General features: G+C 38.2%; 1 protein-coding gene across 4 annotated transcripts in view; it reads right to left on the bottom strand.

Moving 5' to 3' along the window:
- Nucleotides 1–4,712: 4,712 nt before the first annotated feature.
- The window catches only part of LOC128697560 (putative leucine-rich repeat-containing protein DDB_G0290503), a 135,183-nt gene continuing 121,341 nt past the window's right edge, over nt 4,713–18,554 (bottom strand). For all 4 annotated transcript variants that reach the window (XR_011393135.1, XM_070093943.1, XM_070093944.1 and 1 more), the window contains 2 exons: nt 16,496–16,600; nt 4,713–11,603 (listed from right to left, as the gene is read on the bottom strand). Coding sequence is in view for 3 of the 4 variants with exons in the window: in XM_070093943.1 (XP_069950044.1) it covers nt 11,478–11,603; nt 16,496–16,600 (231 nt within the window). In the remaining variant the exon portion in view is untranslated. The remainder of the gene's footprint in view (nt 11,604–16,495; nt 16,601–18,554) is intronic.

Here is an 18,554-nt window from a genome sequence, read left to right as displayed (position 1 = left end):
TTCTTAACTTCCTCTCTCCCTCCCTCCCTCTCTGTCACCCTTCTTAACTTCCACTCTCCCTCCCTCCCTCTCTGTCTCCCTTCTTCACTTCCTCTCTCACTCCCTCCCTCTCTGTCTCCCTTCTTAACTTCCTCTCTCACTCCCTCTCTGTCTCCCTTCTTAACTTCCTCTCTCACTCCCTCCCTCTCTGTCTCCCTTCTTAACTTCCTCTCTCACTCCCTCTCTGTCTCCCTTCTTAACTTCCTCTCTCACTCCCTCCCTCTCTGTCTCCCTTCTTAACTTCCTCTCTCACTCCCTCTCTGTCTCCCTTCTTAACTTCCTCTCTCCCTCCCTCCCTCTCTGTCTCCCTTCTTAACTTCCTCTCTCACTCACTCCCTCTCTGTCTTCCTTCTTAACTTCCTCTCTCTCTGTCTCCCTTCTTCCTCTTTCACTCCCTCCCTCTCTGTCTCCCTTCTTCACTTCCTCTCTTACTCCCTCTCTCTCTGTCTCCCTTCTTAACTTCCTCTCTCACTCCCTCTCTGTCTCCCTTCTTAACTTCCTCTCTCCCTCCCTCCCTCTCTGTCACCCTTCTTAACTTCCACTCTCCCTCCCTCCCTCTCTGTCTCCCTTCTTAACTTCCTCTCTCCCTCCCTCCCTCTCTGTCACCCTTCTTAACTTCCACTCTCCCTCCCTCCCTCTCTGTCTCCCTTCTTAACTTCCTCTCTCACTCCCTCTCTGTCTCCCTTCTTAACTTCCTCTCTCACTCCCTCCCTCTCTGTCTCCCTTCTTAACTTCCTCTCTCACTCTCTTCTTAACTTCCTCATTCACTCCCTCTCTGTCTCCCTTCTTAACTTCCTCTCTCACTCCCTCTCTGTCTCCTTTCTTAACTTCCTCTCTCACTCCCTCCCTCTCTGTCTCCTTTCTTCCTCTCTCACTCCCTCCCTCTCTGTCTCCCTTCTTAACTTTTTCTCTCCCTCCCTCCCTCTCTGTCTCCCTTAACTTGCTATCTCCCTCTCTGTCTCCCTTAACTTCCTCTCTCCATCATTGCCTCCCTGTCTCCCTTAGCTTCCTCTCTCCCTCTTTGCCTCCCTTAACTTCCTCTCTCCCTCCCTCGCAGTCCTTACTCCCTCACTGCTTTCTTTTCCTCCCCGTCTCTTCTCTACCAGCTTCCTTTTCTACTCATCTCTCCCTATTATTATTATTATCATTATTATTATTGCAAAGAATCATTGAAGCAGTGTGGATGTCAGTCTTGTTCTGCCTACTTCTCTCTCCCTTAATTCTACACATTTTTCTTGTTCTCACCTCCACTATTTCTCTCCCCCGTTCTCTGTTATTACGTTTATCCCCTGATTACCCACTTCTCTGGTGTGTGTGTGTGTGTGTAATGCTGCGTTCTGTAGAGTCAATAATAACTAAGTGGTAAACCCACATGGGTGATACAAGGATTCTGTAGAAGAGTAACAACAACATACATACTGTAACTCAACTGTTGTGTATGACTGTAGATCTGGCTACATTATTATTATTATGGGGAGCATTTGTGATGGGAGGGGGGGGAAGGAAGGCACTCAGACTCAATTCAGGGAACTGGAGCACAGATCCAATTCCTTAAATCAAGGGCCCCTCACCAGCATCAAGGAACCTCCAATGACGGGTTGTCTGGCCACAGTCATGCACAATACCCAGAACTCATCACGTGGAGTTATCTTGGTGGGTAATTTCCACTGTGCGTGATAATTGTACTTATGTCTACCTGTACCTAAACTTACTGGTGAGACTGACAGCAAAGTGACAGTGGGAGGATTCATTATTATAATCATGGGGGAGCGCTAAACCCATAGGTATTATGCAGCGCCTGTGGGAGGGGGGAGGGATGGAAGGTATTCATGCTTAATTCGAGGAACTGGAGCACAGATCCAGTTCCCTAGATCCAGATCCCCTCACCAGCATCAAGGAACCTCCCTTGAGGGGCTGGCATGACTTTCCAATAAGTCCAAGTTGGGTATTATTCTGGCCATCATATGTATCAGTCATTAATTAATGAAGCCATTCAAAGGTGATAAACTGAAATTTATTTAACCTGATTTAATGGGAATAAAAGTCACACTGTTTTACACATAAAATGGTCAACTGTGCTCCTACTACACCTGACTTTCACTCTCCACTGTCTTTCAACTAAGAGGCAGCTTTATTGTGTCTGGGTCAATCCAATTACTCGATATCATTTCCATGTTCATGCCAATTTTCAACAACTCTATTATAACCAAAACCCAGCACTAAACCCACAAGGGTCATACAGTGCTGACTAAACAACTCTAGCGATGTGAACTGGCACATTATAGTCTTGGAAGATAGTCCAGCCATTGGGAAACAATGTTTGTACCATGGGATAGACTTCTTCTTTCTTTCTTTCAACACACCGGCCGTATCCCACCGAGGCGGGGTGGCCCAAAAGGAAAAACGAAAGTTTCTCCTTTTACATTTAGTAATATATACAGGAGAAGAGGTTACTAGCCCCTTGCTCCCGGCATTTTAGTCGCCTCTTACAACACGCATGGCTTACTGAGGAAGAATTCTGTTCCACTTCCCCATGGAGATAAGAGGAAATAAACAAGAATAAGAACTAGAAAGAAAATAGAAGAAAACCCAGAGGGGTGTGTATATATGTGCTTGTACATGTATGTGTAGTGTGACCTAAGTGTAAGTAGAAGTAGCAAGACGTACCTGAAATCTTGCATGTTCACGAGACAGAAAAAAGGACACCAGCAATCCTACCATCATGTAAAACAATTACAGGCTTTCGTTTTACACTCACTTGGCAGGACGGTAGTACCTCCCTGGGCGGTTGCTGTCTACCAACCTACTACCTATAATGGGATAGACTTAGTCACCCAAAATTGAAAAGTATGTTTGAGCGTTAACCCTACGTACTAGTGCCAGGCCAAGAGAATTCCACAATGTTACTGCCAAAATCATCACAGATCAGCCTCCGTGCTTCACAGTTACAAGCTTCTTTAGGCTGTCCCTTGATGTAAACTCGGCCAGAAGTTGGTCAAGTGTAAAGGAAGATTCATTGGAGTACATAAAGTTCCATTGCTCCATTGTCCAATTCTTATAGTCATTGCACCATTTTTTGTGCTTCGCTTCTGAAAGGAAAAGTTTAGGAATTGCAGCCCTCCCATATCCAATTGCATGGAGCTCATGACAACTGTTTTGGTTGAAACCTGGTTTGAAAGATGGTGATTTAGCTGTGCAGTCACTTTTGCAGCTATAGTCTCATGACATCTTGACTCAATACACATTAATATTAGACAGTCCTGGTCACACACATTCTTTTTGCATCCACTATACTATTGTTGGAGCTTGTCTTAGCACCATTTTGGAATGCAGACATGACCATACAGTTGTTCTTGAAACATGGAACATTTCAGCAGTTTTAGTGAATGATGCTACAGCAATCTGTGCTCACAGTAAACAGCTGATATTACAATATACAAAATAACCACTTTGAAAAATTAGTGGATTTCCAAGTAATTAGGTGATTTCTCACATTATCAATAAATAACAGACAGCAGAAGGCTTATAAGACTGAGATATCACCTCACATGTGACCTGACACCTGACTCAGCTGAAGAGAGGGGAGAAAGGGAAGAGGAGAGAAGAGAGAGAAGGAAGAGAGAGGGAGAGGAAGGGGGTAAGAAAATAAAAGCATGCTTACATAATTTTTTTCTCTGAATGTCTGGCCATGTCATCAACACAGCAGAATTTAACAGTGCTGAATTTAACAAATGGAGAGAAGAGGTATTTAGATTCAATCTGAAGGGAGGACATAATTCAATTCTTTGGACCGAGTCCCTCCACTGGGACGAAGAACCTCTTTTATGGGGAAACACTTGTCAAGTAGAAGGCAATTAAGTTTAATCCAAAGGAAGATTAACTAAAATTCTTTTTATCAATTATTATTATTATTAGTCATAACTAAGCACTAAACCCACAAAGGTCTTCCTTGGATCAAGAACTCTTCACCAGCATCAAGGCACCTCTCTCTCCTTGAAAGGACCATACACACACTTGAGCTCCAGGGTAATAGAGATACTCTAGTAACCATTAATTACAGTACATTAAAAAAACAAGTACCAGGTTCATGTGGGTTGTATTGTTATTATTATTAAAATCAAGGGGGAAGCTCTAAACCTGGAGGATTATACAGCGCCTGGGGGGGATGTGGAAGGCATTCAGGCTTAATTCGGGGAACTGAAGCACCATGTGGGTTGTAAATCCATTAGGCTTAGTGCTTCAACCCCAATAACCAATAAGTGCCCAGCAGAAGCCTCAGGATTGTGAGCGTACACAAGTTCTTACGGCTACTTCCCTAGCCAGAATGTAACAGCTGACCAATTCACTATTATTACATTCATGAGGGAAGATTAAATCCATAGGGGTTTTACAGCACCTAGAGGAATGGGAAGCATTTAGGTCCTACCCAAAGAAAGGGAGAGCAGGTCCAATTCAATTCCTTGAATCAAGAACCCCTCACGAGCATCAAGGTACCTTCCTTGAGATTATCTACTTCTGAAACTTAAAACTTAAGATTCAGGCAAGTTTAAGTAAGTATGAACTCAGCTTCTACTACAACTACCTTAACACCTAAGTTTCTTATTTCTTTCCCACATAAGAGGATAAAAAATCTAAGAAATTATTTCTCATATAAAAGGATAAAAAAAATCAAATAAAGTCAGTATTAATTTAATTCATGTTTTTCTTTACACAAGGTGAAATAGAGCATTATGTACACCTTTAACTCTGTACAATCAAGCCATTCACAAATTTATACATAAAAGCCAAATACTGTATCAGGTCATTCCCAACCTACATACAAAGCCAGAAAACTGCTCATTCACAAATTTAAAGCACCTTACAATTACATTGGACAGCTCCATAAAGTACTTGACACTCCATCACATTTTGAGTTAGTGTGGACGAAGTATTGCCCCCTCAAGGTCCTCTATCACAAAATTTACATTGGCAGGTAAGTCACCCCTAGTTTGTTTTTAACACATGGGCTGTCTCCCAGGAAGGGCTAGAGGGAGAGCAGTAAAGGAGTTTTTGAGTGCTAGGGGTTTGAACATCCAACAGGCTTGTGTGAGCATGTTAAATCAGAGTTAGTGGAGGCGAGTGATTTTTATGGCATGATGTGCTGTTGGAGTGAGTATGGTAACTTATGAAGAGAATCAGGGAAACCTGTTGGCTGAACTAGTGTCCTGGAGGTGAGAACGGCAGTGCTTGCACTCTGCAGGAGGAGTGGGGATGCAGCAGTCAGAGAGTAATCTGAATTGTGATGTCAGCACACGTTTGGCAAGAGAGATATTGAATAAATGATGGTGAAGGTTTTCTTCTTTCAGTCACCCTGCCATGGCAGAAGATGGCCACCAAATTAAAAAAAAATGTGTGTGTGTGTATGTGTCTGTGTGTGTCCGTGTGTATGTGTATGTGTTTGTGTGTGTGTGTTTGTATGTGTATATGTTTGTGTGTATGTGTTTGTATGTGTATATGTTTGTGTGTATGTGTTTGTATATGTGTGTATGTGTTTGTATTGTATTTGTATGTGTATGTGTCTGTGTGTATGTGTTTGTGTGTATGTGTTTATGTTGGTGTGTGTGTGTGTGTGTGTGTGTGAGGGAAGACTGCCGTTGTGTTAAAAAATTATATATATAGACATACATTATATATGTGTATATGTATGAGCACATGCACGCACACATGCGTGCATACACACACACACACATAATGTATATATGATTGCTTTTAATTATATAACAGGGCAACTGTATATGTACAACATCAAATACAAAATAATCCCCCTCCCTATTACTACAAGTGTTTTAAAAAAAATATTGCTTGAAGTGCATCATGTTTGGTATTTACAGTGACTGCAAAAAAACAAAAATATATTTAAAGCATTGAAATATTATACAGGGATCAATACAATGTTTACAAAACCATTCATGGTAATTACTGGATTCAATCCTACACATTAAACAATATTATTATTACAAGTCAGCTGAATTAACAATGGCATGTCATATACATTTGTCTAATAAAGACATAAAATGCACAAGTCTCAGAGGTAATGCACAAAGCATTTAAATGCTTAGGCCATTTGGCATTGATGGTAATATTTACTGGCGGTAAAACACTCACAGACGAGTCACTCACTCTCTTGGCTACACCTGAAACTAATTATTATACTCCTAATTATTATACTCCTGATTATTATACTCCTGATTATTATACTCCTAATTATTATACTCCTGACCCATAAATTATCTCCCAATGTACTTAACAATGAAATCAGTATTTCCTCTATTTAATCTCTGACATAAATTACTAAGTTTAAATGCGTATCATCAATGCCTATACATGTATTTAAGTGGGAAATATATAAAAAGATATTTTTTATATTAAAAATTTTGTATATTCTTCAAATTCTTTTCCCGTCACACTGATATAGCAATCCCATGTCAAATTATAGTAAATGAAAAATAACAATAACAATAATAAATAAAATAAATACCTGAAAATACATATATTTAACAATTCATTATTAGCAGAGTTATTAAGACAAATTGGCCCCCAAATTATACTACATTAAATAGTCAAAATGGTACAGGAATAAAGATTGAATAAAGATTCCTGGCAAACAGAAAATTGCAGGACAAGAACAGGAGTTAAACTACTGACAGATAATGCAAGACATGATAAGAGATTTTATAGAATTATAATCAAAGACTACTCCATGGGGAAGTGGAAAAGAATTCTTCCTCTGTAAGCCATGTGTGTAGTACAGGCAACTAAAATGTCTGGAGCAAGGGGCTAGTAACCCCTTCTCCTGTATAAATTACTAAATTTAAAAAGAAAAACTCTTGTTTTTCTTTTCAGGCCACCCTGCCTCCGTGGGATACGGCCGGTTCGTTGAAAAAAAAAAAAATTAAGACTATCATACAAGAGAGTGAAGGGTTTCTAAGTTAACAAAATATTCTTCAATGAAGGACAAAGACCAAAGGTGGAGAAGTTATTCCTACTGACGACTACATCCATATAAAATATTCTTCCATGACCAACTGAAGTTAGTTAATCTATTGCCTACTATTTTTTAAGTTGTGTGTGACTTATGTAACAAGAAATCTAAAAGAATAAAAAATTTTCAAATTAACTACTGCATTATATTTTTTTTTGGCACAAAGTGTTAACACTGCTGTAAACGTGCAACTGTGGATGACTTCACCAAATCACCTAACCAATAAATAACTCGATGAAGCACATAAATTTTTATCTTTAGCTATAAGAAACTTCTATATAGCAAAAAAACTAGCTGTAGTTATGATAGGCAATAAATTTTCATTTCAACAAAGCAACACTGTACATGCACTTCTAGCTTTCCATGAGTAATGTTAGTGGTGGCTATCATTCCACACTGCTGACTTACTCTCTATACACTTGTTAGATGTCACCCATGCTTTTTATCAGATTTAGGGAATTCAGTGTATGGCACATGAGAGCAAGGAAAAAAAAAAAGGCAATGTTACAGAACTCATCTGCATATACTTTTAAATATACTGCAGACTCTTACCTGAATAAATCTCTAAGTACACAGCATTGAGAGAATTCACAAAAGCTTGATGCTAACAACTGGACTAGCTGTCTAGGATATTGTTGACTTGATTGTCACTATCCATAACTAAAAAATGTAATTCACATTGATAAAAACAAATAACCTGTATGTCTTCAAGTAGCCATACTTTAGTTATGGATACTTCTATTAAAGAAGCTTTATATTTTTGTTTTGAAGATTTCAGCTAATCGATTGTCTTTAAAGCTCATGCACAATATTCTTAAGAGTCGTGCTTGAGATAGCTATCCTAGACAGCCATAAGTTTTTCCACACTATAATGTATTGTATTCTAAAGTACATAGCAATTTAAAAAATACAAAACACTGAGGAATGAAGATTGGAAGACAAAACTAGCTTTACTCATATCGAAGATGCATACCACTAGTAATAACTCATTTACCCCAGATCACTTCAATTTAGTATCATAGTTTCTTGATCACAAATGTGGTTTCAATAAATAGTTTTTTATAATCTAACAAGTGTTATGAGCACATTATATAAACAAGTCAATCTGAGATAGCCCATAACCCTGCAAAACTGCTCAATTATTAGAAGATACTACAACCAGTGTGGCTCCTCACGATCCAATTATATATACAGCAATATAATTTTTACTATAAAACAGTGATCACAATATAATAAATAACAATATCAGTCAAGCTGTAAACATCCCAAATATATTTATTCACCTCCAAACTTCTATCACTATACGAGACTTCAATATGATAATTCAGAATCCGAACAACGACTATAAACTGTATACCAAAACACTTATATTGCCCAAGGCTCTTGTAGGATGAATTTGATAATTCTGTCTGTTTCTGTATAAAATTATCACTATGCAGGCTCCACACCCACTGTACTCCTCACTCATGTAGGAATGGATCTGCAAAAACTGGAAACATATTTTAGCTTTGCAGTCCTATATCTGGCAGGAACTAATTATTAGCTTGGTGTGTGGCACTCTTAACCACTTTCAAAAACAAGTGGCTAGAGTACAATGACCCTGTAAAGTTGTTTCCAACCACAACCATTGGATATATATTCTCTACATGTATTTGCAGTTTCTCACATATTGGTAGAATGATGCTACCAGACTCTCACACAACTGGGTTTAGCCACTAATTCTGAGACATAAGTCAGGCTCAGGTTTTCTCACTTTACCATTGGCAGAGATTATCATGTCTTACCTCACAAACCAGAACAAATATATTCTTTTTATAAAAATAATAAAGATGACAATAACAAAAATCAATAATTATTATTTCTGAACAGATATGAAGGAAACAATAACAAGCCCACTGAACTTTTTTCTTTTAGTAAAGTAGATATTTGTAATACAAATTGTAATAAAATAAATAAAAATTTATTATATAAATATGAACCACAAAGCAGTATAGAGAAGGATCTGAAATAACCATTTACTGCCTAGGGAAAACATTTAACATATATACAATTAGATTTATTTGCATGTTTTAATAGTGCATTTTGCTGTAGCACAAGTCCTCAGGAAGACTAACTGAGGTGCTGACCAAGCCAAACTCAAGAGCAAAGAAGGAACTGCAACAACGGTCCACTGTGCTCCTGTTCAGCGTTGGGAAAATTGTTTGAAATAAATACATTTGGTACTGCTATCAAGTAATGCTTGGGCTTGCCAGAAAAGCAAAAACAAAATCAGAAGAACAAATGTTGGTTTGTGCTTATAAAGGGAGGACTTACCGTGGGTGCAGTCAGTGCTCTCTCACTTTAAACACACCTCACTAAACATTAACAAAAGAGAAAATATTCCTAAACAATTACAGGAAGGCCCCGCTTTACAGTGCTTCACTTTACAGCATTTCACTAATGCAGCAGTTTTCAATTATATCCATTCTTCATTTATTCAGACTTTCTACAATAAATATTTTCGCCGCTCACTATATGCTAAGGACGAAAATGTTTTAAAGTAAGTAATGTGTGTACCGTATACGCATTTTTAAGGCCTAAGCTCTACTGCTCACTTAATACATGATTTTGTAAACATGTTATCAGGCTTTTACATGCATTTGAAAGTGAAAAAGAAGGGGAAGCCCCCCAGGCGGCAGCAACGTTTCACTTTACAGCAGTAACCCAGAACCTAACCTGCTGTATAAGCGGGGCCCTCCTGCATATAAATAACCATTTTTAAACAACCTTGACAACAAATAATCATCCGGTACATTTCGTGAGGGAGCACAAATTACACCATACCGACACAATTCTAATTCTATGATAATCACATATTTCAAGACACTTTCAAACAGTATCAAAACACTCCACACAAAAAAAATAATATGACTGAGTTATAACCAAAATTTTTGCAAAATAAAACCCCTAGCTTTATGCTAACAAAATATTTTATCAATGGGAGCCTGAAGAGATAACTGGGTTATAAAGGTGCATTGAAGTACAACATAAAATATTAAATCATAAATCAGCACACCTATAATTCTATTTATAAAAACATCCCTAAAGCTGTCCTGGAAAAATAAGGTAAATCAGAAACTAAGACATATGAAAAGGAAGAACCTGAAAAAGTGACTTCTTATAAAATGTTGAAAATAAATAGATATATTTAATGATGCTCAAGTGGTGTCAAGAGAGATTAAGGTATACCCAAAATTTTGCCACAGTGAATGAGAGTACTAGAGAATTCATCAATGTGAACAGCCTATCACACATCAGCTGGGGCATCCACTATAATATAGAGCCCAACACTCATAACTAAAGCTTAGCAGTTCAATTTGACAGCAGAAGTTCAGCTGACAACATCAGCAACAGTTCAGCTAAGAGCAAATGCAGCTCAGCTCAGCTGATACAGTAGCAGCAGCTTAGCTGACAGCAGCAGAGGCAGCTGGCAGCAGCAGCAACTTTGGCTTCATCCTGCTAGCAAAAAGCTCTACCTTGAGAAAGTTTCACAAGAACACTTTAACCATGATACACTTTGTATCAGAATTTGACCTTGGCAAAAGTTTCATTTTTTTACTGTCTCCACATGCAGCCCATCTTCCTAATGCAACCATAATTTTTCTAATTTATATACTTAAGCCAATTTCTTTACATTTAGGTTGAGTTACCATCAATTAACTAAATTTAACCAATTATAACACTCATTAACTCCAATAACTGCAATAAAGTATAGAGGCAAGACTAGGTTTTTTATGCATAAACAAAAAATGGAATACCACCAAGAAGAGAGAGAAAACATAAATGGGAAAACTCAGATGTTTGCACTTTAGTGCCACAGTCACAGTGAAGAAACAACTGACGTTTGCTTAGGATGATGGGTTGCCACTTTTAAAAATTTGCAGAGAGGGCAGCTGCATCACCTGAGGTATGATAACTTGAATGGCTGTTAAGGCTAGAGGCACCGAGGCATTCGTTCGCTAAATGGGCTAATGAGAAACATTCAGTAATAAAACCATCACAGTGAATGAGGTGGTTAAGTAGTAGTAGCTGTGGGATGTTCAGCAAGCCTTCAACTTGTAATAATGCCATTATTCAACATAGGGAGTCACCATATTGTAAGTCATGTCCTTCACATACTAGCTTGCCATAGTCAAAGGTCATTTAGCATCACTAAATATGTGAAACTCCACTTGACGTGTTGCTCTATTATGAGTTTACTGAGTAATACTTGAGTTGCTGCTTGTTAAACTGGCTACACTTCCACATTTTGCATATCACAAAACGTTACACAATGGACCCGTTACATCAACTCCCTGACCATATATTGTGGCTTACAAGTTGAATATTGGCAGCGGGAAACATTCCAGAGGGGTAGACCACCACCCAGGCCATCACCTCACGCTGGATCTTGAGATAAATCCTTAAGCAAAGTAGATCTTGCATTTTTTAACTTGTCAAACCTTTTTATAAGATGGTTATTAGTGGTTTCCACTTCTTCTAATCTACTTTGGGCTTCTCTTAACTGTAAAAGAAAAACCTGAGTAAGATATGCTGAACAGTATTCACATAATTATTAGTGAATGACAAAACTGTGGTAACAAACTGCAATATGAACACTTGAGAATTATGAAGAAAAATAAAATCTAAACCAAATGAGTGAAAATGTGCAATCATAATGTAAACTAGATACTGTTTACTTCCATTCAAAAGTTGTTCATCGTTCCACTGATTTTTAAAAGCTACCAAGCCGTTTCAATGATACCTTCTAATAAATCATCAGCTTTATTGGATTAATCTTACATAAAATTTACTCCTGATCTGAATGAGTTTTGAAATTTTTCATTTAATATTTTTGTGTGTACAGGTCTCCTTTACCATTTGCAAAGGTTAGGAGATCAAGAGCCTTGCGAATGTTGAAAAATCGTGAATGTTTGGTGCCCCAATATATTGTAGGGAAATATAATAAAATACTGCTTCCTTAACCCTTTCAGAGTCCAGAGGCCAAATTGCAAAGTGTGCACCAAGGTCCAAGAATTTTCAAAAAAAAATTTTTGTTATTTTTTCTTATGAAATGGTAGAGAATATTTTTCTGAAGGTAATAAAAAAAAGTACAAAATTTGATGGAAAAGTGACGAAATTATGCTCTCGTGAATTTTGATGTGTCAGGGATATTTACGCATCAGCGATTTTGCCGACTTTGATTTCCATTTTAGGCCAATTATATTATTCCAGTTGACCAAATTCTTAGCTACTTCACTAGTATTACTTCTACTCTATGAACTGAGCACAAGAAATCGCCCAGTCAACTGTTGTAACTACAAAAGAAAGTGATTCGAAATTGGTAATTTGGCCAATTTAATCCAAAGTTCAAAATATTCCAATTGAAAAACAGGGTCCAGAATAAACAATGCAGGCATTCCTGGCACTAAACTAACATTTCCTCTGTTCATTAATACGTTTTCAGGCTTTACAAATGAATTCCATTTTTATTTTTTATTCACATAATGAATTTTTATTCAAGCCAAAAAATAGAAGATTTATTGTTATGCAATATTGTAATAATTGTATAAATAACATCACCACATTTGTAAAAATATATTAGACCCACCAGCTGGCGTGTATTAGACATGTGAGGTCATTTGTTTATTCTTGAACATTGGCAAAAATTTAACATTTCCGCTACTTTGAGCTCAGTTTCAAGCCATTTCCCATGCTAAAACCAATCAAAATCATCTCTATTTCTGTAATATATCTTCCATTCTATCAAGTGAGACCAAGAAATCTCAAATACAACTATAAAAAACATGCGAAAAAATGCTGCAAAGTCGCTGTTTTAATAAAAAATTATGGTCTCAGTTTTTTTCTCCCATTATGCACTGTGTGCTGCAGGATTTGTTTTATGTGGTGCACACATAACACATAGATGTATTCTCTCATATCTAGGCCCAAATTTACCACTCACAGCTTATCAGAGTGAGCTGAGCTCATGGCGTAGATCTAAGGTTTGGACCTTCAACTCAAAGCCGTAGAACTACGGCATGGACCCTGAAAGGGTTAACCTACTGAACCATGAACAATCATAAAACACATGAAAACATCGTAAAACACATATATGTATATACATACAAGCTCTTCCCACTCATATATTTGTCCAATCTCTTTTCAAAGCTACCCAAGGTCCTATCAAAGCTAAAACCTTGAGTAGTTTCAAATTTAGGTTGGATAAATACACGAGTGAGAGGGGTTGGATTTGAGTGGGACTTGCACGTGAGTAAATAAAATTATCAAAGCTTATTGCTTGGGTAGTGTTTATTGTTAGTGGGGTGGATTTGTGAAGAACCTGCCTAGTATGGGCCAACAGGCCTATTGCAGTGTTCCTCCTTTCTTATGTTCTTACGAACACTCATAAAATACGTACATGAAAACATCGTAAAATATTGTACTGCCTCAACCACTGCCTCATATTTTTGTATAATTTCTTCCTTCAATTCTATCGTGTTTCTCAATTTCTTTACCAAAGGGCTAGCACTAAAAGTTTCTTTGGGCCCATGGTTAATTATGTAGCAGTTGCACTCAATCTACAAGCACCAAACACAATGAATTATTGTGAAATGTTTGGAAGAGCGCAGAGGCTAATGTTCACTCCAGCATAAACAAAGCCACACTGACTCATGATGCCTCAACAACTTCCTTCACCACTACTTCAACCCTCGTATTTTTATACAATTTCCTTCTTCAATTTTATCATCTTTTTCTTTCAACAAACCGGCCATATCTTACCAAGGCAGGATGGTCCAAAAAGAAAAATGAAAGTTTTTCTTTTTAAATTTAGTAATTTATACAGGAGAAGAGGTTACTAGCCCCTTGCTCCCGGCATTTTAGTCACCTCTTACAACACGTATGGCTTACGGAGAAAGAATTCTGTTGTTCCACTTCCCCATGGAGATAAGAGGAAATAAGCAAGAACAAGAACTAGAAAGAAAATAGCAGAAAACCCAGAGGGGTGTGTGTATATACATGCTTGTACATGTGTGTAAATGTAAATGTGTGTAAAGGTAGAAAGTTGAAAGTGAACATAGAAAAGAGTAAGGTGATGAGGGTGTCAAATGATTTAGATAAAGAAAAATTGGATATCAAATTGGGGAGGAGGAGTATGGAAGAAGTGAATGTTTTCAGATATTTGGGAGTTGACGTGTCGGCGGATGGATTTATGAAGGATGAGGTTAATCATAGAATTGATGAGGGAAAAAAGGTGAGTGGTGCATTGAGGTATATGTGGAGTCAAAAAACGTTATCTATGGAGGCAAAGAAGGGAATGTATGAAAGTATAGTAGTACCAACACTCTTATATGGGTGTGAAGCTTGGGTGGTAAATGTAGCAGCGAGGAGACGGTTGGAGGCAGTGGAGATGTCCTGTCTAAAGGCAATGTGTGGTGTAAATATTATGCAGAAATTTCAGAGTGTGGAAATTAGGAAAAGGTGTGGAGTTAATAAAAGTATTAGTCAGAGGGCAGAAGAAGGGTTCTTGAGGTGGTTTGGTCATTTAGAGAATGGATCAAAGTAGAATGACATGGAAAGCATATAAATCTATAGGGAAAGGAAGGCGGGATAGGGGTCGTCCTCGAAAGGGTTGGAGAGAGGGGGTAAAGGAGGTTTTGTGGGCAAAGGGCTTGGACTTCCAGCAAGCGTGCGTGAGCGTGTTAGATAGGAGTGAATGGAGACGAATGGTACTTGGGACCTGACGATCTGTTGGAGTGTGAGCAGGGTAATATTTAGTGAAGGGATTCAGGGAAACCGGTTATTTTCATATAGTCGGACTTGAGTCCTGGAAATGGGAAGTACAATGACTGCACTCTAAAGGAGGGGTTTGGGATATTGGCAGTTTGGAGGGATATATTGTGTATCTTTATATGTATATGCTTCTAAACTGTTGTATTCTGAGCACCTCTGCAAAAACAGTGATAATGTGTGAGTGTAGTGAAAGTGTTGAATGATGATGAAAGTATTTTCTTTTTGGGGATTTTCTTTCTTTTTTGGGTCACCCTGCCTCGGTGGGAGACGGCCGACTTGTTAAAAAAAAAAAAAAAAAAACATGTATGTGTAGTGTGACCTAAGTGTAAGTAGAAGTAGCAAGTCGTACCTGAAATCTTGCACATTTATGAGACAGAAAAAAGGACACCAGCAATCCTACCATCATGTAAAACAATTACAGACTTTCATTTTACACTCGCTTGGCAGGATGGTAGTACCTCCCTAGGTGGTTGCTGTCTACCAACCTACTACCTAGGCAATATCCAATTATTATTATTATTAGCAGTAGAAGCAGCAGAAATATTCGATTCTTGGTCGTGTTCAAGAGTAAACAAATGATGTCACCGTCCAATACCTGTCCGAATGGCCATTCTAATATGTAGTCATGAATATATGGAGTGTAACCGCATGGCATGATGAATCTAGTGTGTGGATTCTAAGTCTTCACTACCAGCATCACTGGCTGGAGAATGACTTGAGTGAGTGGCGGGAGAGCTGGCTGCCTGTTGCAGGGGTTGGAGGGAGGGTAGTAGGGACGCACAGGTAGTGGGAAACTTAAATATGATTTTGCGGCTGGGAATTCGTGAATGTGTGAAATCCACAAAAGTTGAAAATGCAAATGCTGAGGGAGACCTGCACATACAGTAGTTCTCCATGGGGAAGTGGAGAAGAATCCTTCCTCTGTAAGCCATGTATGTCATGAGAGATGACTAAAATGCTGGGAGTTTTTCTTTTAGGTAATCCTGCCTTGATGGCATACAGCTGGTGCTTTGAAAAAAAAAATATTACAGCAATTATGAAATCCCTCTCATTCATCATTCTTTCATTTAGAGAAGCCCTAGCACTTGTGTTCTTTCTTTACACAGCTTGGTTGTACTGTCAACAACAATACTTGCGAAGGTAGAACAACTTGAAGCTAGTCTCATGCATACAGGTATATAGCTCATTTTCCTTAATTCAGGGATCAGTCTGTATAATTACCTACTTGAGTTTGTGCAAATGTGTGGGAGGGAAAGCACAGCTCTAGCTCATGGTCTCATCTTAACTTTTGGGTGACATACAAAATACTCAGTCATCTATTTTTTGGACCTTTGTTCAAAGTTCACTGCCACTATCATTGTTCAGTTCATTTCTTCAGTGATCATATTGAATAAGGGTTTTCATATACGTCTATGGTTATTTTAAGTGTGTATTTTCAACCCAATCCTATTCTTGTTATATTCTTGTTACAGAGACTATTTTTGTCTACTCTGCCTATGCCTCAGAGAATTTTGTATGTCATGATCATATCTGGTCTTGTTCTTAATTAAGACTAAGCTAAAATGTAACCAATATGAAACAATATTTATGGAATTCAATAACTTCACCATAATGGATGCTTACCTCTCTTTGCAATTTCCTTTTCTCTAGCTTAAGCTCTTCTTCACTTTTTTCAAGTTCTTCCGACTGGATCTTATAACGTGTGGACAGAGCATCCAGCCGGGCCACCTGCAATAAGCCACACAGTAAATATTAGCATAAAAAAATTTTGAGTGTATTGTCATTAACCTGTACCACTACTAGTTTACTACCTAATAAACAATGCTACTGGTACTTCCAGAGAGAAACCAAATATAGACACCACTGTCTAGATGATTATACATAGTATATTTCAAGGAACTTGTCAGCTTCCCTTAAGAATAGTTAAGGGTTTCCCTTATGGTTAAAGAGAAGGCATTAAAAAACCTTGATGTTTACAGCTGTTTTGAAGCTCTTTATTCCATTCTACAAAACTTTCTCATCTTATGTCTGATATAAACATTACTGTGAAATCTGGTATAGCAACTGTTCTCTGCAGGTCCTTTTTATTTTACTACATTCCACAGTCACTTGCAGCTCATGGTAGTGGGCTTGCAGTCATTTGTTCTGTCAACTTGTCATCATATACCATTTGGTGAGCCTGTGGTGTCATTTGAGGTAATGAAGACAGTAGCAAATTGTCATCAGCAGGCTGTGAAACTGATGGCTATGCTTTGTCCTGGCACTGATGGCACAGATTCCTCATTTCTTGATAAATTTGGCTTTCTTATTAAATCCTTTGCAAAGAAAAGTGGTCACCTTCATGTGTGTGGTGAATAACTACTGATTTACGTGTCTACAACAGAAGCCTTATTCATAAGAGTTCCTGGAGCTAATAGAACTGAATAATTTTCAGAAAAATGTGTTATCGAAAAGGTTGGAAGGAAGGGGTAAGGGAGGTTTTTCGTGGGCGAGGGGCTTGGACTTCCAGCAGGCGTGCGTGACCATGTTCGATAGGAGTGAATGGAGACAAATGGTATTCGGGACCTGATGATCTGTTGGAGTGTGAGCAGGGTAATATTTAGTGAAGGGATTCAGGGAAACCGGTTATTTTTATATAGCCGGACTTGAGTCCTGGAAATGGGAAGTACAATGCCTGCACTCTAAAGGAGGGGTTCAGGATATTGGCAGTTTAGAGGGATATGTTGTGTATCTTTATAAGTATATGCTTCTAAGCTGTTGTGTTCTGAGAACCTCTGCAAAAACAGTGATTATGTGTGAGTGAGGTGAAAGTGTTGAATAATGATGAAAGTATTTTCTTTTTGGGGATTTTCTTTCTATTTGGGTCACCCTGCCTCAGTGGGAGACGACCGACTTGTTAAAAAAAAAAAAAAAATGTTGGACTCGGTTCTATCTACTGCCAATTCAAAGAGCATTATTGTGGCCGATCACAGTATTGTTACTTTCTGTTTTGATATTTTGATGCCGCCTTCTTGTGAACGCATCTGTCTTTCTGTAATTAAAGAAACCTTACTCTGGACAAGATCAGTGTGATGGCGAGACCTGTCTTGTTTGAACTGTCTGTTGACCAGTTAGCAAAGATTCATGATGAAGTGCTTGTGGCTGTGACTCATACAAGTTCTGTCCTTTGATCACTAAAAAGATCTTCATTTGTGGTCTTGCCCCCTTGGTGGGATTCCTCTACTGCCCAGTTATGAATTAAAACTAATTTATAGTAAGACAGACTTCCACTGCCAGAGGAAATCTCAGTGGAGTACAGATTGGAGATTCTGGTGCCTTAGATTGTAATACTGTCAGTTTGCAGTCTGTGGGATTAGTGAGGGATCTGGATGTCAACCTGGTTTCTTTATTGTCATTTGTTGGAAACATCTACCAGTGATAGTGTGAATGATGGTGAAAGTGTTTCTTTTTTCAGTCACCCTACCTTGGTGGGAGACAGCTAGTATGTTAAAAAAAAAATTTTTTGCCAAACTGTTAAATCTTGCAATTTTCATATTTGCAATGTCTATGCAGTCAGAAAATATGTTGATCAGAAGAGTATCAAGGTTCTTGTCCATGTGTCTGTTTCCTCTTGACTTGAATTTTGCAACTGTTTGTTGGTGGATTTCCCTAACTACATGCTACAAAAAAAATTCAGTTTGTA

Source organism: Cherax quadricarinatus, chromosome 44 (assembly GCF_038502225.1).
Source record: "Cherax quadricarinatus isolate ZL_2023a chromosome 44, ASM3850222v1, whole genome shotgun sequence".
In the NCBI taxonomy this organism is placed as follows: domain Eukaryota; kingdom Metazoa; phylum Arthropoda; class Malacostraca; order Decapoda; family Parastacidae; genus Cherax; species Cherax quadricarinatus.
This window is presented reverse-complemented; position numbering and strand designations above follow the sequence as displayed.